This window comes from Xiphophorus couchianus, chromosome 5, assembly GCF_001444195.1.
Source record: "Xiphophorus couchianus chromosome 5, X_couchianus-1.0, whole genome shotgun sequence".
NCBI lineage: Eukaryota > Metazoa > Chordata > Actinopteri > Cyprinodontiformes > Poeciliidae > Xiphophorus > Xiphophorus couchianus.
In genome coordinates, this window is record NC_040232.1 from 39,471,256 (window position 1) to 39,494,223 (window position 22,968).

General features: G+C 38.6%; 2 protein-coding genes across 3 annotated transcripts; both read left to right on the forward strand.

Annotated features, from left to right (window-relative positions):
- Positions 1-596: 596 nt before the first annotated feature.
- arpc1a (actin related protein 2/3 complex, subunit 1A) lies at positions 597-9,857 on the forward strand. 2 transcript variants are annotated; one of them, XM_028018360.1, is made up of 11 exons: positions 597-895; positions 1,493-1,586; positions 1,861-1,965; positions 3,200-3,422; positions 4,327-4,434; positions 4,566-4,669; positions 4,759-4,867; positions 7,737-7,812; positions 7,892-8,085; positions 8,917-9,007; positions 9,084-9,857. In XM_028018360.1, the coding sequence occupies exons 2-11, from the start codon at positions 1,523-1,525 to the stop codon at positions 9,120-9,122; spliced, it is 1,113 nt and encodes a 370-aa protein (XP_027874161.1). In that variant the 5' UTR covers positions 597-895; positions 1,493-1,522; the 3' UTR covers positions 9,123-9,857. The 2 variants fall into 2 exon arrangements, with proteins under 2 accessions (XP_027874161.1, XP_027874162.1); XM_028018361.1 differs by lacking the exon at positions 597-895 and adding an exon at positions 913-983.
- A 4,291-nt stretch (positions 9,858-14,148) lies between these two features.
- Positions 14,149-20,553, forward strand: arpc1b (actin related protein 2/3 complex, subunit 1B). The gene is made up of 10 exons (XM_028018136.1): positions 14,149-14,284; positions 14,921-15,037; positions 17,278-17,382; positions 17,656-17,878; positions 17,959-18,066; positions 18,680-18,916; positions 18,998-19,073; positions 19,293-19,492; positions 19,815-19,905; positions 19,992-20,553. Exons 2-10 carry the CDS (start codon positions 14,974-14,976, stop codon positions 20,028-20,030), a joined length of 1,143 nt encoding a protein of 380 aa, XP_027873937.1. The 5' UTR covers positions 14,149-14,284; positions 14,921-14,973; the 3' UTR covers positions 20,031-20,553.
- Positions 20,554-22,968: the final 2,415 nt, after the last annotated feature.

Sequence of the window (22,968 nt, forward strand, 5' to 3'; positions counted from 1 at the left end):
TATTTCCAGTCCTTTGCCTCCCTGGTGCTGGGTTTCTCAGGGTGTGATCCTCAGATCTCATCCTTTGCAATTGTGTCTGTACCTTGTCCCTCAGGTAACTAGTACGGAGACCGTAAGAGGACATGGAGAGGAAAAAAAGCAATCCAGATTTACTTGAGAAAGTAAATTAGGATTGCTTTTTTCCCCCCTCTCCATGTCCCTTACGGGCTGCGTAATTAAGATTCTTATGAGATGTTGCATTTTAAGTTATAGCTCCCAAAATTTGCAACAGCTTGTCTTTAAACATCAGTCAGGAATCGTCACAGGGAATTATGATATTCCATAAGGCTGGTTGATAATGATAAAGGAATTCTTTGTGATATCAATACCTCATGCACGGATGCTGCTTTGACTGTAAATTTGCGACATATTGTGCGGCCTAACTTTTGACTTTCTGCTTTAAAACCACATTCCTGTGGTTCCATCTATATATCTACCTATCTTGGGAAACTATACAAGGAAAATCGCCCTCAGGTGTAGGGTAACCTCAAATGTCGCTTTGCATGTTTCCGTTCGAGCCACAAGAGGAGCTCTTTCGTTTTAGCTGTACTCGGTGTTGTAAAGACGTTTGTCGTAAACGGGTTTGTTCACTTTGAATGTAACCATTAGCGTGACGATGCTAAGCTAGCTGTCAGCCAGGTATCCAGGGGTTTTGCTGCTGAGTTAGCCACCGGATGCTCCCAGTCGTACCTTCTTGACATTCCCTCAACATTCCTGGACGAATTCGTGTCGACTGCCCAGAGTCCGCGAATTCAAGTCCACTCCTGATTTAACCTAGTTCCTTTACCCCTTAGCTTATGTGACTTAGCTCACTGGCTATCGAGACTGCACACTCAGGCAGAACCGGACCGACGAGGTAAGTTAGCCTCCGCGCTTGCGAGATGTGATGTTGTAGCGAGGCGGCTCTCTTTAAGCAAACACCGGTGCTTGAAAACCCATAGAAGGTAGGCCTAACAGTAAACGTGTACAAGAGAGCAAACTGAAACAAGCCTCGACTGCCCAGCGAGGTTTTATAGAACAAGGGAATTTTGAGCTAAGCTTATAGTAAACTGCCTGTAACGTTAATGGCATTTCGCTGGACAGAACCAGCGAACCCTGCCGTGGCTAGCTAACCGGGTTCAGGTGTTTAGATGTATTTGGTCTAACACTTACCCTTTAACCCTTATATACCCTTATATATATATGAGGGAAATTTTGAATGCTAACGTTACTCTGCGTTTTTTAACAGGCCATTAATAAGTTCAGTCCTTCCAATGCTCCAAGTTATGTTTAGCCAATGAATTCAAGCTACGTGCTAGTAAGTATAATCAAAGTAAGCCACAGGTAATAATTTTCTAACAGCTTTTTAGCTTTATATGAGGAGTGTTACCAAAAGGCGATGTTCAGGACAACTGTTCGCTTGGAAATTGTTGTCGCTGGATGCTAACTAAGTTGTTGCTTTGTGACTGTGCAGAGTTGCACTTAAGGACCACACCCAGACAAGATGTCACTTCATCAGTTTCTGTTGGAACCCATCACCTGCCACGCGTGGAATCGCGACAGGACACGTAAGGCTGAAAATATAATTGAATTAAAAAATAGCAACTACTAACAAAGAAGTCTTGGTTAGTTCCAACACCTGTCTTAGGTTGTGTATCAAATTCCACATCATAAAAGCTCTTCATGCGTGAATGAGTAACTGCAGGTAAACAAGGACAAGCTTGGTTTCAGTCTTCAGTAGTCAATGGAATCTGGTCTAACTGGTTGGGTTTCTATATTTTCATCAAGGTAACCTGTTTGTTTTTTTTGTTCTTATTTAATTTTCTATTTTTTTGTTTTCAGAAATTGCTATCAGTCCAAATAACCACGAAGTTCATATCTACAAGAAAAGTGGCAACCAGTGGTTGAAGACCCATGAACTGAAGGAACACAATGGACACATTACAGGTAGGTTCTTTTACACATTCTTTAACTTGTATTTAGTTTGCTAGAGATTTGTGACTTGTATTTGATTCCTTTCTGAATATATTTAGGGCATCAATGCAGTAAGGGAGATATAAAATTTTACTTTCAGTGTCTGGATTTTATTTTAAAAAAGGGCATTTTAGACGTTTTCCTTGTGGATTTTCTTAATAAATTTTTTTTATTTTTTGGAAGTATTTTAAATCAAAGTTTTTCCTGCCATTGATTATACATATGAGATGATATTGTTGATCATGTGAAATTAGAAAATCAAGGAATTGCTTTTATTTAAGAGAAAAGCAACCAGTTTTTCTTTGGCTGCTAAACTAATATAACACACCAACTATTATGTTTTTAATTGTTGTTTTTATCATTTCTTATTTTATACATAAGCACATTTGGAGGGTGATTGAACACCTTGTTGACAGTCCAGAGTTAATCTTTACAATTGACTTTGTGTTGTTCAGCAGTAGCATTAGGATTCCACTGATTGCACTGATCACCGATCTTTAAAAAAGCCTGACCTGTCAATTCCAATTTTGGCTGATACAATTTTTTTTTGTCTGAATATATGGATATAATGAAGCAAGAAAGTTGCGGAGTTGGTAACAGTGGTGACTATTATTAACACCAAATGTGCAGACATGACCTAGTAGGCAGGGCTGTTAGTCAGACTCTCTCACAGCAGACTAAAGAGGACAGTGGCTGATTTTTTGACCTTTGATGAGGTCAGTAAGATCAGTGGATAAGACTGGCTTCACATGTAAGTATTAGCTGATCACCCAGCTCCCAAAATTAGGGAAAATGAAGTCGGCGGCTGCTTACCGTAGTTGCGAGACCTGTTGTGGCTCAATATTGGTCCATATATAAGGCGCACCGGATTATAAGGCGCACTGTCAGCTTTTGAGAAAATTGAAGGTTTTTAATAGTGTGCCCTTATAGTGTGGAAAATACGGTAGATTGATATAATTTGTTGATTTTTAGACAATTTCTCAAATTCATCCTTAATAGTCATAGATGCATTCTGGAAGATGCAAATTAACAAAATGTACTATGCATTCTACATACTGAGTGCACATGGCTTTGGTTATATTTACAGTCATAATGTATTCTTAAATAAATTACCAACCTTTTTTTAATTTACATATTATCCTTTTCCAAAACCAGCAGTTTGAAAGTTTTTTTGTTTTACATTTGTCATTGATTGGTTATTCCTTAGGTATTGATTGGGCTCCCAAAAGTGACCGTATAGTGACGTGTGGAGCAGACCGAAATGCCTATGTGTGGTCTCAGAAGGAAGGAGTTTGGAAACCCACGCTGGTCATCCTCAGGATCAACCGGGCGGCCACCTTCGTCAAGTGGTCTCCGCTGGAGAACAAGTTTGCAGTCGGCAGTGGAGCTCGACTCATCTCTGTCTGCTACTTTGAGTCTGAGAATGACTGGTGAGATTGAAGTAGCAGTGCAGCACCTTTCACATTCTCCAAATATGTTTTTTTTAATATATGGATAAATTTGCCTACCATGTTTATGCAATCTAGAAAATATGGAATTTGATTGTTATTTTCATGTCTGGATTTAAAAAAAAAAAAAGGAGCATATAAACATGTATGTTTCTAGAAAATGCTTTCTTCTTTACCTTTTTTCAAAAGCGAACTTTTAAAATGATTACCGTAATATTGAACTTATTTCCATTGTCATTAATTTGCTGCATGACAACTGGAGATTATGTTCATTTTCACTGACTGCTCTAGTTAAAAAAACAAAACAGAAAACACGCTGTAATGTTTACTTAGGCAAAAAATTTAAAAAGTTCAAAATTAAGCCTTCAGATTCTGTTGGATCAATATTTTATGATGAATTTGGGATTCTTAAACCAGGTCACATTCACTTAATTAAAATTTTTATCACTTTGTATTTAAGAATAAAGGTGTCACCAGTTGACTAGACTTAAAAAATATATGTATTTATTTATTTTAGTTTATAATAAGCCAGACCATATTTTGAGTTGTTGAGATTTTTAGACAACTGTTCCAACTTGGTCAGAATAACTCCATGAAATATCCATCACACTGGCAAATTATTGGCTATCATTTATTGTTTTATGACTTCTAGAACTTGATGTAAAATATATGCATATAAATTTTAAGAGTATTTTTAAAATGGCAAAAATAATGGAGTTGGGAAAAGTATTGAATTTTAAAATGAAAAAGGTTTAGGATCCCTGTGAGCAACAATGTAACTGTGTAATGTGACATTTCGTGAGCAATAACAGTAATGAACCAACATTTACTTAGGTTCTGTTGCACACTGCTACCAATCCTGCTTTAAATACTGTCTTCCTCTCAGGTGGGTGAGCAAACACATAAAGAAGCCAATTCGCTCCACCATCCTCAGTCTAGATTGGCATCCCAACAATATCCTCCTGGCTGCTGGCTCATGTGACTTCAAATGCAGGTACAATTTGTGTAAAAAAAAATGTATTAAGAAATAAAGCTATAGTAAGTAAAAACTGTCCAGCCTTTTTTGCTTTTTTTAAATGTTTTTTCCTCTCAACTGTCTTTTCTGTGCTCTTTTTCGGGCCTCAGGGTCTTCTCAGCCTACATTAAGGAGGTAGAAGAAAAGCCGGGCCCCACACCCTGGGGCAGCAAAATGCCATTTGGGGCCGTGCTAGCAGAGTTTGGAGGAGCAGGTCAGTATTTATGTCCTACTTCAGGCTAATTCAGTTGTTTGTTGAACTAAAAACACATCAGCAGGTTTTTATGCATTCTTTTCCTGCAGGTGGAGGAGGATGGGTCCACTCTGTCTCTTTCTCTGCCTCTGGGAACCGTCTGGCCTGGGTCAGCCATGACAGCACTGTCACTGTGGTAGACAGCTCTAAGACTGCCAGGTTTGTTGGTTTCTGTACCTAAAGAACTTCACAATGCCATGAAATGAGAGTTTCTCTAAAACTCCCTAAATATCTTAATAATTTAAAAAAGTAGTTTTGAAATGTAAAATAAATTAACATACATCTTCAGAAATCTGAATGTATATTATCAGTAGGCTAAATATTTCTTTTAATAATCCCATTTGTTCATTAAGCCCCATGAGTAAATAAAAGTATAAGTGTGTGTAGCTATGTCTCTCTCAAAACTATTTCTAAAAGTTAAAAACAGAGAGAATTACTTGACTCTGTTTTTTTTGGTTTTTTTTAACTCGTAATCGGATCTTTATTTCTATGCAGTCAAAATTTGGAATAAAATATTTTCACAGGTCTATATAAGTCTTTAAAGAGGAAATGGGACTACTTTGCTGTAGCTGTACATTTTTATGTACTGTTTCATTTCTAACAATTATATGATGTTTTTTTTAATGCAATGTTAAAGTCACAGGTTTCTGACAGAGGTAGGGTTTCATTGCATATTTTGCAATGATCAACAAGAGCACACTTGCTTGTTGCACATTGAAACATCTGGGGCCTCATGTATAAAAGAGTTTGCAGTTTTCACACTAAAACTTGGCGTACGGACAAATTTAGAAAAGTGCGGCACACAAAAAAAAAATTGGATGTATAAAGCCGTGCGCACGCACATACCTGCGCATCTCTCCTTTATACATCCTAATTTGCGGGAAATAGAGCGCAGCTGCTGGTCCGTCCTATTGCCCCCCATAAATATACCCGGACGTCTGCCACCACGTGAAGTAATACCATGACAATGTCCTTGTTTGTAGCAGTATAAGTATTTATAATAATAATAATTATGTATTTCATTTAAAAGGTGCTTTCAGGGCACATAAGGTCGCGTCACAAAAAATTTAAATAATACATTTTAATTTAAAGTCCAAATTAAAAACGTGCAAATTCCTGTTTGAATAGCAGAGCGTTCAGCCGGGATTTAGAAACACACAGCTTGTCGGAGTCTCCCCCAGTCATGAACCCTCTTCCGTGTCCCTTTCCCCCTCCCCCACCTGTGTGACGCAGCCAGCAAAGTACATAACTGACCACCCTATTGAGTGTTTGAGTGGGAATGTGGACATTTAATCTAGCTAGAGAAATCGTGCATAAGTTGAACATTTACAGAATACAGATGCTTTCTATCCATAAAGGCACATTCACAAAGTGGGCGTGGCTCGGCTGAAGGATGACTGCAGTTGCACCAGTAACCCACGGCTCTTTCTTTAAGTTTTGCTCGGAGCTCCAGGATGATCAGTCTGGGTTAATCTAAATGCTAATAAATCATCATCAACATTTCCCAGCAGATCAATATGATCTCTGAACACAGGCTCCCTCTGAATTCGTCCACTGGTCATGTTCCCCATCAGAGCCAAAGCGCTCTTCAATTACACAGCTCACCTTTGCACAGCTACTTATATACATGTCATTATACACACCTTAATCACCTTAAAAATAATCAAACCTGTTGGGAGTTAATCTGCTGATCCAACCTTGCTTTCTTTTTTTAGTGAAAATGAAATTACTCCACAGATGCATTTTATGCGCTTCAGCGCACAGAACAATTATATATTTATGAGACAAAACCTGAGGAAATGTACTATTTACATTTGAGTGAGGTTTACACATCTTTTTATTTTATTGTCTTTATTTTGTGTGCGTGTTAGCTTATTGTCTGAGGATAAATGTTGTTCAGTTTTATACTTTACAATTAAACAATAAAATATTAAAATCATGAAAAATCATTGGGTTTGATGCCTCTTGGTCTAAATAACACTGAATATCGTCAGATTTCAGTGTATTTAGGTGAGTTTTGACACTTTGTAGTTTATTATTGTCCACAGAAAAAGTTTGCATGGCTGCCGCACATTTTCACAGCAGGTCAATTAACGCCACGTTAATTTTTATACATGCCGACTTGCACGTAAAATATGGTTCCACACATTTTTTGTGCGTTCGGACACTTTATACATGAGGCCCACGTCCCTGTTATGAGATAAGAACACAGAAGCCAAGTTATGTGCTTTTGGACAACTGTATTAAATGTAACATAGTTCATTATGAAGTAAATTTGTATGTAGATAAAAACCGACTCTGCTTGCTTGTTGTAGCATGCTGTGGAAGGCGCGTTGACGTCTCCATGAGTCTCTCAACTGAGCTCTGATCTGCAGTTTTTAAAACTATATCAAACATGTCTTATCTTGAAATGTTACTGTGAGACCTTAGCTTTTGCACATCTTAAGCAGTTTTGATTGCAACAAGAGCAATCCAGGATTAGGTGGAAAAAGTTACTTTGTCTTTAAGTCCTGATCTGGCCTTGTTCTGTATCTGTTTTCTTTCGCAAGCAAGTTCTTTGTTGATTGATTTACTTTTTGTGAACCCTTCAATACTCTCATCAGTCTGTTGACATCAGTGTTTTGTTTTTTTACTGTTGCCACGCTCTCACCTGGTATCAGCCTTCTGCACGTTTCGCAGTCTTTCCAATGATGGTGGTGGGAGTGATATGATTTGCAGAAAATTTTTAGGCAGAATAGAGTAAGAGTAAAAAGATTACATGCGAGAAACCTGCATTAGTTTACTACAAGTATATTTGATATATCAGCCAACATTATTCCAGGTATTGCAGTCTTGAGAAAAATGTGTTCATTGCTAATAAATCATGTAGGATTTATGTATCTACGCTAACACAGGTCAGGGTAAAATATTGAGTTAGGTATAAAAATGCATGTTTCAGTTATGAGGTCGGAGATGTCTCCTTTTTAGGGCAGCACGTCATTGTTTTTGATAAAATAAAATTAATGTAAGCAAATTTGTATGTGTTTAGTCCCTCACAGCAGAAGACAGAGTTCCTGCCTCTACTCAGCGTCATTTTTGTTTCCGAGAACTGTCTAGTAGCTGCGGTGAGTTTAAAACAAACATTCACACTTTAACCATCCAGACATGAACCATAATATTAAAATGTGTTGTGTGTGTCTTCAGGGGCACGACTGTTGCCCCATGCTCTTCCGCTGTGATGACAGCGGAGCACTGGCGTTTGTGTCGAAGCTTGACCTCCCCAAGCAGAGCATCCAGAGGAACATGTCTGCCATGGAACGCTTCAGGAACATGGACAAGAGGGCCACCACCGAGGACCGCAACACTACCCTGGACACACTGCACCAGAACAGCATCACGTACGTCTGGAACCAAACACACACACACACAACATACTACGTTTGTAGTCAAAACCAGCACTTTCATATTTACTTTCAATGAACTGGGGTCAAACAGGAGAGACCTGAGGCAAGAGACACGAAAGATGCAGAAAAATTTCACAAATTCAGCACAATGTACGGTATTGGTAAGAAAACAATATTAGTTTTTTGTCAGATGTCAAAAAATTAGCAAATAAGTGAAGGTGAATGATGAATGTATGCAAATATGTAGATTTTAATTTTTAAACAGATTTTGCTATTTGTCAGTCTCCTGCAGAAATCTAATTTCTTCATTCTTTTCCTTTTTGTATGTTGCGAAAATCAGATCTATGTACATTCATTGAGAAATATTCATTTGAAAGTATTAAAAACGTCATGTGACTGACCAAATGATATAAATATAAATCTACAATAAAGCCTTTTTTCCCTTCCATTTCTGGAAAAATGCAGTTTTAGGAGACAGTTTTAGCCTGATAGCAGTGATTAGTACAGTGATTGTAAAATTGGAAACAACTAGAAGTTTTTTTTTTTTTTTTTACTTTTCCACATTTATTTAGAATAGAAGATAAAGTCAGAAGTGAGCATTTATTGAGAATGACAATGCTATTAGGATTTATTTAATGGTGAGAACTGCTGAAACAGGCTGCCACGCTCATGTCAGTAGGTAGGCCACCGCCGCTGGGGCTCCACAACTCTGGTGTAATGACAGCTCCACAGAACCCAATTCTGTTTCAGTGGTCTGAACTTTTTACAGCATTTCTTTAGCATTCTTCTCATTTAACATGTCTTCACATCTTTGTTCTTGTATAGCCAAGTGTCTATCTATGAGGGAGACAAAAGGGACTGTCGCAAGTTCTGCACCACGGGCATTGATGGAGCAATGACAATTTGGGACTTCAAGGTAAAATCGTTCCTGTATTGAGTGTGGGTCCTCTCATGATGCAGCGCTCACCACCTCCTATGTTTTTCCTCCTCAGAGCCTAGAAGCTTCTATCCAGGGTCTCCGCATCATGTGAAGAAATGTTTTGAATGAATGAAGTCGCTGCAGCTTCACCCCTATTGTCCCCCTCCCCCAGTCATCAACCCTCTTCCCTGTCCCTTTCCCCCTCCCCCACCCGTGTGGCGCAGCCAGCAAAGTACATAACTGACCACCCTATTGAGTGTTTGCTGAAGCACTGATCAGACCATTAAACACTCTTGTTGGGCGTGTCCTTCACATACTCACAAACACACACGCACTACACACACTGAGCTGTGGTGTGAGATCACTGATATTTTTTTCTTTTTCTTTGCTTTTAAATAAAGGTTAACCAGGTGTAAAAGTGGGAAGGTCCTCTGACACGTACTAAACGTGATGTGAAATGTGTGTTTTTATGTTCTCTAACCTCCAGTACCAAAAGATGAACGCTAAAAGGTATGTTTTATCCAAAACACTCAGACTGTATTTTATCTCACTCCAATCTGAACATGATCTCCTGTACAGGTGTTTGTCCTCACTGAGCAGCAGGTGAAACAATTTAGACTTCAGACCAGGGGTTATTAAAATGCTGAGCAAATGTTGATGGTTGTCTGATCAAAACCTGTACAAGATCTGATGTTGGAGGATTGAGGGGAGCAGCTGTTGAAGCTGCAGTGTCAGGCCTGGCCAGCACTACGCTCTGAACTACCACACTAAAACCGTCAATGGAGGATTTCTATGTAACTCATGAGGTTGACATGAAATAAAGATGAAGTACATTTACACTACACAACTAAGTGACTGCACTCGTTATTTGTGTACATTTTCTGACAGCAGGTACTTTTTGTGTATTCTCACTTTACTTGAAAGTATGTAGAATATTGGGGCACAATAAACTCTCAAAACACTCGTGTCAGTTAAAACAAGTGATGCTTCTTGGCAGAGAACAGGGAATGAGCGCCCCCTGTGCTGGGCACAGTGTAACGACTTGAAGCCAGATGTTCTAAAACAATTTTTTTAAACTTTTTATATGTTTTATTTCATAACATATCTGGAAAGAAAATATGTTCATTTTTGCATCAAAAGTACAGTCATAATTATTTTGAGTATTTTTGAAGTAACTGAGTTCACCTAGTAAAACATTTTTTGATCTGATTTCTACGGAGCCCTCTAGGGGACATGGCGATTTATTTTTCTTTTGCGTTACCTCGCAATACTTTTGCGTTCTCTCCATAATGTACTAATCAATTCATCCGGCGTAGTTGAATACTGTAAGCCTTTCGTGCGGTGGCCATTGTACTTTCTGCTATTAAGGTTTTCGTAAGGTTTTTCCGTGTACCTTAATATCTCGTGAAATATCTGACATTTTATACCTTTTTCTTTAGGATAGAAATGCACTACATATGTTATAAACAGAAACTTTCTATAAGAAGGGAAAAAGAAAAAAATACATCCAAACTATTTGGACTATTTCTGAGTTATTATCGCGGGGTAATAAGTTATCTGACAGTTTTGATTGTGGGATGTTTTCATGTGCAGTTCCGTCGCAATCTTACACAAATAGACATGCAGTGAATAAATCGATTCTCAATCAGTTTTTTGCACCAGAGACTCTTTAAATGTGTATAGATTTCAAATTTTAAATTGACTTTTGTGACTGTGTAGTAGACCAGCACATGTTGCAGTAAGCATATTGCAAGGTAACAAAAGTATTGCGAGGTAACGCAAAAGAAAATATTCCCCCATGTCCACTAGAGGGCTCCGTATACTTATTACACTGTTTTGTGTTTTTTAATTGCCGAGAAAATCGGTCTTTTTTCAACTTTTGTCACTTAAGCCTGACAAATAAAAGTAAGTCACTTTTTGAAAAGTTAAGAGTGTGGGCTTTCTGGGAAATCCTGTTCTAATGTAAAATATGACAGAATACTGGATTAAGGACATTTCTAGCATACTATGCTATCACACATAACAATCTTTGAGAATTTGGAAACAGTTCTTTATTTCCCAAAGTTATGAGGGGGGAACATTTTAGTTGCCTGAAATAATCTGTTCTTCCTCTATGACATAGGAGCTAATTATTTTTTCACATCTTTAACTGTGTTTATTCCTGTCTGAACAACAAATCCTGTTATTTCCTTTCTGAAATAATCTGTTCCCCTGTTCAACGCTCTTTGGAGGGGGAACAGATTATTTCAGGTGGTTAATTTGGTTTCACCCCTCTTAACTTTGGCAAATAATAGCAAATATTTTCAAACTTTCAGGATTTATTTTTGATTATGAGAGGAATAAACACAGTTAAAGACTTGCTGGTAAATTCATTTGTTTCTATCAAATGGAGGTGAAACAGACAACATGCGCTTCGCAGAGGACCGGGAGAAACGACGCCTCCTTTGGCCATCAGTACAGGAGGAGCGGGCGGAGGGCAAAACGGCCCGTTTCACCGCTGGACGAGCCTTCATCAACCACAGTGAGATCTTCCCTCCCTCCGCCACATGATGCTCCACCTGCTGGTTTTAAGTTCATCCCGATCCTGTTGGGTTTACAGTTTGTTGTTCTGTTATAATAAGTTTTCTGTCATTAACAGGAATATGTTGCTAGAGCAGGGGTGGGCAATCCTGGTCCTCGAGGGCCGGTGTCCTGCAACTCTTGCAAGTCTCCCTGGTCCAACACACTTGAATCCAGCAGCTGAATCACCTCCCAAGTGCAGTCAGGTTCTCCAGAGTCCTGCTAATGACCTCATTATTTGACTCAGGTGTGTTGAAGTAGAGATGCATCTAAAAGTTGCAGGAGTCCGGCCCTCGAGGCCTGGAGTTGCCCACCCCTGTGCTAGAGTAAAGCCAATAGTAAAATGGCTCATTCATTATCAATATCTTCTGTTTGCGGAGCTTGAGCTCTAACTCGTTTTTTGATAGCGTAATTTGCTATCCCACTAATATTGTTCTTTATTGTTCTCTGTTGAGGATTTGTTCTTTTGTTCATGTCTCTCTCGTTTTTTTCGTTCAATGCCATCAGGTTAATAAACAATCTGAAGTGTAAAGCAGTCTTTTTATTTATTAAAACATTTAAATGTGATTTTTGTTTTATTCAGGAGTCTCACAGCACTATAGATGACATGACATTCTGGAAAAGTCAGTGGGGACAGGAAATACGGGCAGCACATGGCTCAGAGAAAACTGCTGGGGTTTTGATTCTAAAAGATACATTTCCAGGGGAAGTAATGAGTTACTACAGGGACCCCAAGGGGCATCTCATTGTTATGGTTCTTGCTTTCTCACAGACTATTATAATAATAACCAACATATATGGCTACAACTCTCATTCAAACAATGAGAGCTTTTTGAGTTATGGGTTGAAAAAGTCTCATCTTGGTTATCAAAATTTCCTGAAGCCCTTCTAATTTTCGTTGGTGATTTCTACGTGGTTTATGATAATAATATAGATAGATACCCTCCTAACCACTCTACCTCATCCAATGGCTAACTGAAAGATTTTATGGATAAATTTGATGTCTTAGACATTTTTAGGGAAAAATTTCCTACACATAAATTATTTACATGGCGTACCAAAGACCCTTCTAAAAAGTCCAGTATTCTGGCTGGTATCAAAGCAAGTCGATTCTGCTGGTGTTAATATTGATACGCACCCTGTTCCTTTCTCTGACCATAAAATAATCACTTTAAGCCTTTCACTCTCAAACTGTTAAAATATGACAGGAAAATTTATGAGATCCTTCAGTAGTAACCTTGCAAAGAAGAGAAGGCAAGAGGAATAAAGTCTTTGCTCTCAGATAGCTTCTTTATCCAGGATTAGCCATGATAACCTTAATGATGATAACCTATCTCTCCTTAGTGAATGTCAAACTAAACTTGATGAAATATATAAACAGAAGCTCGAGGCGCGTTTGTCAGGTTTAGAGAGAGATGGTTGGAGGAAGGGGAGCAGTGTTCTTCCTACTTTTGGTTTAGAAAAATCTAAACTTCATAATGCTTTAGACACACTTAAAGTTAATGACAAGATTGTATAAACCCTCGGTTCATTTTGTTCCAATTTTTGCAACAATCTCTATTCCTCTAAATACTCAGATGAAAAAGCTTCTTTACTGATTAAACATTGTAAAGTTTCACCTGAGGCTGATAACAAAATGTGTGATGCTAACCTCACTCTACAGGAAGTAGAAGAGGCTATTTTAAGTCTTAAAAACAACAAATCGCCTGGTAGTGATGGGCTGTCAAGTGAGCTTTATAAGAAATTTGTAAAAGAACTTAGTCCCTTTATTCTCAGCACTCTTTGAGGAAGTATTGGTCGTGGAGAATTGTTTCATTTGTTGGTTCTTTAAAATGATTCTGTTGAACTACATTTTAAAAGCATTTCCATAAAGTTTTATTTAATATTATTCGTCAGTTTCAATTCATTTCATTGTTGATATTTTTTGTCATTGACAAATAATTGTGTCCAAGTGATGAATATTTATATATAAACATATATACATTTTTATATATTTGATCATTTTAACCCTAGAATCAATATGAAATGTAGCTGAAACAGGGGGAAAATGTGCCTTAATACATATGTTACCTCTCACATTTCTATTTGTATTTTTATTTTTAAATAATAAAACAACAACATAAACAGCTTCATTCAGGTGGGAAAGAGAAAGTTCTTGGGTATCTGCATAAATTTAAAATGGTGATCAAAGTGTGCTGTTTCCGTCTATTTGTTGGAATGACCCCATGCTTTCTTCTTTTCTTCTATATTGAAGTCCTCCTCCTTTTCAAATTCTTTCTTTATGTAGAGTGCCCACACGCCCCTCCCCTTTTCTTCATGCTGTTTTGCCTCTCATTTCATTCTGCACCTCCTCCATTTTGTGTAAAATTAAACTGTTTTCATGCTCCTGCCTTTACTTTTTACTTTTGGCTTTCACACTAGCTGTTTCAACTTCATTCTTTCAAAGGAAAAGAAGTTTACTCCCATTAAACCTGCTCTCTTCTTCCTATCGCTGAACCCAGAACCCTAAATTACAAACTTCCTGCATGTCTGAGTTTGACTGCACCCTCCTCCACTTCCCCCTTTGAACTTCTCCACCCCTCTCTTCAGCTTCTGCTCTGCTCTTCCTGAGCTCACTCTGTCGTTGGCGTTCGCGTTGACTGGCCAGAGTCCGCGAGCCGAGCACCCTCTGTCTCCCATCTCTGCAACTCTATTCATCACCGTCCTTCCCTCTGGGTAAGTAAGCCGTGATTTTCTTTTTTTTTTACCCAGTTCATATATCATGCTCACACACTCACATGCAAATTTTGCAAGGGCAGCACAGATTAAGGAAAAATAAGTGTACTCAGAGAAATTATATTATGTAACATTATCTTTTTGCTGTTGCTTTTAAAGAAATGGTTGAATTTTGAATAGTCTTATTGCTATTTTAGTGCTTTTCTACTCAGAGTTAAGTGATCTGCTTTAGGGATGTATGATACCCTTGATCTGTGCAGTTCTTTACATTTCTCTGAAAGTCTGAATTCCATTAAAACAGGTTATCAAGCTAAGTTTCCAATACCATGATAAAAAGCTGGATTAGTTTTATTTATTTTACATTTTGGATCATCACACGGTGTGAGACTACAAATCCATCCATCCATCCACTTTCTAACACCCTTGTCCCTAGCGGAGTCTGGAGGGGTGCTGGTGTCTATCTCCAGCTAACGTTTCGTGTGAGAGGTGGGGTCACCCTGGACAGGTCACCAGTCTGTCGCAGGAAACTACAAATATCCCTGTTAATTATTGACATTTAAACATTTTTCTCCCACTACTTTGCTTCCTCTTTTAGGCGAGTATATTGTCACTTCTCTTTTTCTGTTAATCTTTCAGTTCGCAAGGTTCCTCTCCCCACTTCCTGATCTGATTCTGGCATCTGATTGGCCATGGCGTACCATAGCTTCCTTCTGGAACCAATTAGCTGCCATGCGTGGAACAAAGATCGGACCCGTAAGACTGCTTTAAAAACTCCTTAAACTGTCTCATCGTTCAACTGGTTAAACCCAACGGTACATCTTCCTCTGACTAAAGCCTCTTGGTGCTATCAGCCAAGGCCTGTGATTGGCTCCCAGGTGGGAGAAGGTATTTCCTGTTTCCTGTAGCAGTGAGGGTGGTGCCAGAGAACTTCTGAGAGGCTTTTGTGCACCGTTAGCTAGAGGAAACCAAAGCCTTATTTGGCTATTTTGACCAGTGCTTTGCTTTCTGAGCAAAGCGGATGTAACAGACATTCGTGATCGAGTCATACTTGTGTATATTTAGTTTTACACATACCTTGCAAAAATTAACCCTGGGACTGGTTCATCTGGAGAAGAAAAATGCACACAAAGCACTCATACTCCCCTTCTGAGACACTTCTGACTCATCTGCAGACTAAAATATGTGGGTTTTGCCACAGTTTAAAGGAAAAGACATTGTGTTCTCACAAGCTGCCGTGTGGGCTGCCCCCAGGAAGAGACACATTGTGTTCCGGTAGTTTTTCTGTTGTAGGCATTCAATCTGCTGCTCATTTATTATTCCACTGCACATCCTCTCTATCTTTATGTTTATGCTTCTTGGCTAACACTTTTATCCAAAGAAACTTACAAATGAATATTTGCATAGCAGTGCAGTTAATATCAAAGCTAACAATAAGCTACTAGAAGGACGAGCCCAGGTTCCGTCAGAGGTGACTGTGTAAAAATAGTGAAAACACAGGGAGGAATGCAGAAAGAGGAAAAAATGCAGTAAAGATCGTAGGGACTTACAGGGTAGATACTGGAATAGGAGACAATCTCTGGGTCATCAACGGTTCCTTGAAGACAAACAAGGTAGCTGTTGTAGTAGCGCTCAGCAGGTCATTTCACCATCATGGAATGACACAAGTTACCTGACATGTTATATTAGATACAGATAGACTTCTCTTAGGTTTAACACTGTGAAGCAGCATAACTGATCAGTGGAGGTAACATGATCTTTAAAGACCAAGCTGGTCACTGATCAGGACGACTGGTTTCTTGGCACCTTTGATTGAGCAAGTGATAGGGATTCATTTTTGATGCTGGTATTTTGGTATGTGGTGTGCTTGCCTGGGAACACAAGCATGTAGTTTTAGAGAGTTTTAGTTGAAGATGATGGGCTTTCATTCATGTCGTTATGCCAGGGAGACAGTCCTGGGGCCATGTGGTCATCAGGTGAAAATGATTAATAAAGCTGAGTATTGTCAGTATAGCGGTGTTATGAGCAGCCATGTGATCGGATAAACTGACCCAGTGAGTTGGTGTATATTGGAAAGAGAAGAGGTCCCAGTACCGAGCCTAGGGGTACTCCTGCTAGGAGAAGGTAGATACGAGATATTCCCATAATAACATACACAGTTGTTACACATTTGTTGGCTGCACATCTATGATGTAAATCTCCCATTTCATCTACTTCTCCAGGATGCTGCATTGAATTGAGATGTGATGGCTTTGAAGTACAGATACACTTTTCATTACTTTTTCCTTGATCTTAAGTGTTGCTATCATTCTCAATTAGCATATCAATCAGTGCATCTATAGCAGGTGTGGGGTACAGAGGCAGAAAGGCCTATCCAATGAGCCAAATTAATAATTAAAATCAGACCATAAACGTATGATGCAATTTTGAAGCCTATTAAAAAATTGCCTGAAAGCAGTTTTTTACCATTAGAACAAATTGATGTTGCAAAGATGATAGGGATATGATTTATTGTTCAGTTACAGTATTTGCCATACCTTAATATTAATAAGAGATTATTTAAGATGCTGTTCATTCTGAACCAGTCTGTTCACTTTTCTTCTGACCTTTGACACTAACCAGACATTTTTATCCTAACAAATGCTGCTCAGTGGATTTTTAAAAATATTTTCTGTTGTCTGGGAGATAGCTGTTTGTAAATACAACCAACCAACAGTCTATTAGCAGATTTTGAAGTACTCAGACAAGACCGTCTAGCAACAACCATGCCACTTTCAAAGTCACTTGAACCATATTTCTTCCCAATTTTGATGCTTAGTTTAAACTTCAGTAAGTCATTTTCACCACATCCAGATGCCAAACTGCCATGAATTGCAGACACATAATTAACCAGTTATCTAGTTGTGTTAGAACACAAGTAAACAGGTATACCTAATAAAATGGCCAGTGAGTATATGTTGTCATAGTTCATTTAAATGCTTTGGTTTGTGTTCTAGAGATTGCCCTGTGCCCCAATAACCATGAAGTTCACATTTACAAGAAAGATGGAACCAAGTGGACCAAAATCCACGAGCTGAAGGAGCACAATGGACAGGTAACAGGTGAGACCATCTGTGTTCCTCATGTACTAAACTAAATCTTTCACATACACCTCTACTCATCATCATCATCTTTTAAAGATGCCTTTAACATATTGACATTGAATATCTGACTAAAAATAACACTAACAAATTATTGGTGGAGAGTATGTATATATTTGAGTGTGTGCTGTTGTGTGGTCAGTACAAATAAATATATTTGTGCTGATTAACTTCTGATTAGAACTGCACACCTTGTCATAAGTGCAGAATGTGAATAGTTTATTTTCCCTCAAGGTATTGACTGGGCTCCAGACAGTAACCGCATCGTCACTTGTGGTGCTGATCGTAACGCTTACGTGTGGACCCTGAAGGAGGGATCATGGAAGCCCACCTTGGTCATCTTGAGGATCAACCGGGCTGCTCGCTGTGTGAAGTGGTCACCAAAGGAGAACAAGTTTGCCGTTGGCAGCAGTTCGAGGCTCATTTCAATCTGCTACTTTGAGCAGGAAAATGACTGGTGAGGTTGCATGGAATTAATTTCTATTCATTTGAAAAATACAAGTCAGCATAACATAGGACTAAGTGTTTCTACATTAGGTGGGTGTGCAAGCACATCAAGAAGCCGATCCGTTCTACTATTCTGAGTCTGGACTGGCATCCTAATAATGTGCTCCTGGCTGCTGGATCCTGTGATTTCAAATGCAGGTATTGCTGGCTTTTCTCATTATTCTACAAGCAAAATGTAAAACGAGCTAAACTATATTTAAATAAAGCTAACAGGGATGTCTCAATCAGAATTGCTTAAGTTTATTCATGCTCAGGTTCTCAGACCCAAACCTTAGATACGTACAGTATATATACAGTATATATATATAATAAAATAAGATCCATATAAAAGTTTTTTATTCGTTAGTAGTGAAGTGCACTAAAATATGCTGCATCTCAGTAAAATTATATTATCTGCATTATTGTGACTTCGTCCCACATATTTCACCAATGATGTTCAGGAAGCTGAGCCTCTCCTAGTCACTAATTTAATGACTAGTGTTTCAGCTGCTCTTCGTGTTCACATGATGACTGTCTGAGCACAACACAAGCACATAACATGTCATAGACACACAAGGGAGCTACAAAAAATATTCAAATTAATGGTTGAGTCTTTTAGAATTAGAAAAAATCAACAATTAATTTGAAGTTTATGGTACTGTAATAGTAAATAATGTTTTGTAAGGCCTTTACACACCTTCCACCAGGGATGCCATGAAATGTGGAGAGCACTGTAGGAGTTGATGGGAGCAATGCAACTTGTCTTCTGCAGGGTGTTCTCAGCCTACATAAAGGAGGTGGAGGAGAAGCCTGGCCCCACTCCTTGGGGCAGCAAGATGCCATTTGGGGAGGTGCTGTTCGAGTCTGGAGGTACTGGAGGTGCTGCTCCGTCATCAAGTGGAGGTGGCGGCTGGGTGCACAGCGTGTGCTTTTCTCATTCTGGCAACCGTTTGGCCTGGACGTCCCACGACTCCACAGTGTCAGTAGCTGAGGGAGGAAAGACGGGCACGTAAGAGATGGAGGGACGGTATACCTGGGCTAGCACTTGTTTCAGTGTTAGACTTTTAACTTTTTGTCCTGACTTTCATAGGGTGAGCAGCCTGAGCTCGGAAACTCTTCCTCTCCTGTGTGTTACCTTCATCACTGAGAACAGCTTAGTTGCTGCTGTGAGTATTCAACACAACACACACCTGGCACTTGTTTTAAGCACAGTTCATTATCTCAATTTAAATTGGGTTACAGCAATTCAAAAAAGTATTCATATGTCTTGAACTTTTCCGCACTTTGTCATGTTACAACCACCAGCTTCAAAATATTTGAAGTTGTTTGAACAACTACAGTCCCTCTTAGAATGTTGCAAAACTTGCATTCTTTTGTTTCTTCAGGGTCATGACTGTTACCCGATGCTGTATGTATATGATGGTGCAAATGCCAGCTTGACATTTGGTGGCAAGTTGGATGTTCCCAAGCAGGCAGCTTCGAAGGACATCAGTGCCAGGGAACGCTTTAAGAACCTGGACCGTCGAGCCTCTGAGACTCAGAGCACTGACAAGGACCTGAACACGCTCCACAAGAACAGCATCAGGTCAGAAGACACAAGTGTTCAGATTCTGAGGAGGGAAAACCTGGAGGGGGCTTAATAAGCAAGGGACACCTGTGATAGGGAAACAAGAAACAATTGTGCATAAAGTAAAACACAGAGTTCCTAATTAAATAACATTTTGCACCCTCCTTCTTCTCATTCTCAATGTCTTATTCACAGAGTGATTGGCTCTAATGAGGCTCCAGTGCAATTATCTGTAAATCTCCTAAATTTTCTGTTTAAAAACTCTTTGATTCAAACTGCAGGTTGTGATCACATCATGTTTTAGTGTACAGTCTTTGATTTTTCTAAACCTCCATTTCAGCCAAATGTCAGTGCTGGAGGGAGGAAGAAACCAGTGCACCAAATTCTGTACCACTGGCATGGATGGAGGAATGGGCATCTGGGATGTGAAGGTAACACACATTCAAGCCTCAGCCATATTGTCAGATTTTATTTCTGATTATCAGACACATTTGCATCCTCAATGATATCTTTCCAGAGCCTGGAGTCTGCTATGAAGAATTTGAAGATCGTGTGAGCTGAGCTGTACACCAACGTTCCTATAGGAACATGAAGGAATCTGCTTCTATATTACAAAAACCTTTTTGGCTGTATTTTATTCAAGTATTTCTTTACACACAAAGTAAAACCATCAGTTCTGTTCCAACAATGTGTGTAGTCTCTCCTAGGCATTTTGCTGGCTCATTTGATTTGTTGCTTTATAGGAGGGGCTGACCTCAGGTCTGCAAATGGTACTCAATGAGTTCTATTAATATTTTTAAAAGAGCTCAATGTGAGCTGAATGCTTTAAGCAGCTTTTACACGCTTTAACCACAGAGAGCGGCTTCACTGCTTATATTAAAAGCTTATGCTGGACATAACATGCGTTTAATAAATGATTGCTGTAGAAGTGGGCCAAAACTAGTGTGTGTCTCTGTGTATGAACGCTTTTACAGCTTTTCATTTATATTTCATTCTATTCCACCATATAACTTTGAGGTTATGGTATCAGTTGTGTTCAGTATTTTAGATATCATTAGAGATTAAATGAAATGAGTTTCTTGTTGGTCTAGTTTTCATGTTTTGAAGGGTTGCATGATAAAATAGAACATTGTGAATTGTAAGGGCTACAATTATTTGATGCTCAAATTTGACCTTTTTGATAACTTTTTCCTTTGTCCACTCTTTTCATATTTTATATAACAGGTCAAAAACATACGGAAATTAACTTAAATCTTTTTTCATATATTATTAAAAATTCTTGAATGTCTTTTGACTTTGCATGGCCATCTAACTTCTCATCATGACTGACAGGTAGTTTTTTTCAACATGTTACACAGCCAACCCACAATCAAGGACACATTCTGGATTCAATTATCAGTAAGGGTGTGAATACTTCCAAGGTCTGATGTTGCTCTGCCTGATCATTTCTATGTTATGTTTTAAAGTACAATCTGTTTTAGTGTACTCACTTGGCAAAACAGCTACTATTAGAAAGCATTCTTTCACAGACAACACAGCCGAAACGTTTAATCAAATTTATTCTTCCAGTTCGCCTGCATGTTGTGACCCAATAGATGTGTTGGTAGATCATTTTCATTCTGAACTTCCAGGTATCATTGATGCCAGTGTAAAGGTTGTGTCCGGTAGGAACAAGTCTCTGTGGAGATATGTGCAAATATTTGCAAGAAACTTTCTCATAGAGCCAAACATAAATTATCTAAAATTCAATTTAACGTTTATTTAACAATATACACAGAAAGCTATCACTCTACACTAAAGGGAAAGGAAAATGTTCTTTGCGGAAATCATAAAAAAATAACAATGCTCAGGCTTTATTTTCCACAAATGACAGGCTCACAAATCCTCCTCTGATTGTACCACCTGAATTCCAATCAAACACAGACTGCAATGAATTTGTCAACTTTTTTAGCAGAGAAAATTAAAACAAATTAGAGGGTTAGTCTTCACATCCACACTAAATCCAATATCAGTGCTATGACCAGACATAACTACAGAAAAAAATACTAAATTTCAACAACTGAGACTGTCCTAGTCAAAGTGTTCAATGACGTCCAAATAAACAGACTGTGGAAGAACCACAGTGCTGGTTCTATTGGACCTCACTCAGCACAGCATTTGACACTGTTGACCATGACATATTACTGAAATCACTGGAGAGCTCATTTCAGTACTGGACCAGTGCACTCTGGTCCAGTACTCAACTGGTATGAATTTTACATATAGAATAGGGATTTCTTTGTTTCAATAGATGATTTCTCATCGAAGTGGACAGAAGTCACATGCGGGGTATCCCAAGGATCAGTTCTTGGGGTTATTCAATATCTATATGTTTCAACTGACTCAGGACTCTGGACTGAAAATATGATTAGCTATCAAAACTACACAGATGATACACATCTCAACATTACAATGTCACCAGTTGACTCTGAACCCATCCAAGCACTGGACAGATGCTTAGAACAGATAAATGTGGGGATGTGCCACAACTTTCATCTGCTGAACAGAAACAAAACTGAAGTTAATATGTTTGGACATAAAGAGAAGTGATTTAGAGTCAATGCAATTTTATTAGGTTAATATTTTTGTATTTTAATGATGTAAATCACTTTGAATGGCCTTATTGCTCAAATTTGCTTTACAATTAAACTTGATTGTTTGATGAACAGTATCAATATTTCTCCATACATGTTTTACCTATAGGTTGCAAAGCTTAATTTTGATCTGATCAGACCTGAGCAGCTTCTTCCAAAGGCTTATCAGCCATCATGCCTTGTGCTGATTTACAGTCAAGACTTCTTTAAGTTTTATTTTCATAATAATCTAATGACCACTTTGCCATAAAGGTGAATGCTTGACTCACAGTTGTCCTGTTAACACAGGTGACCTGTGATGTGAATCTCTGCAGGTCCTCCAAAGTTATCATGAGCATCTTGACTGCTTTGGCGATTAACTTAAACGTTTCCACAGTTTTATTCCTCACCCGTCTGTTGACATTAGTGACTGTGTGGTCACTAATGTTCTCCAACAAACCTCTCAATTATGCATAGACCTAATTCCATCCATTGTCCAGCTTGTCTATGCTGGGTCCTGGAGAGTGTGGTGTCCCTCTCCAGCAGTCATTGGGTAAGAGGTGGGTTCCATGTTGGGCAAGTTGCATCTAAGTTGAAGGAAGTTGGAGAACCTGTTTAGAACAGAGGATTTGATGAGGAGAATTTGCAGACTCCATGCATAAATCAGTTATATTTTACATTAAACTTAAATTACACACAACTCTATATTTACTGATTTGATGACTTCTGAATCAGAAGGCAGCTTGTTGCACTGGATTTCATTTAGGGGTATTACCAAAAAAGTAAATGCCACACTTAAATTTTGGAAACTCTTTCTCTTCACTATTTCGCACTACTGTATGTAGAGATACCAATCAAAACTGATAAAACTGTTCATTTAAC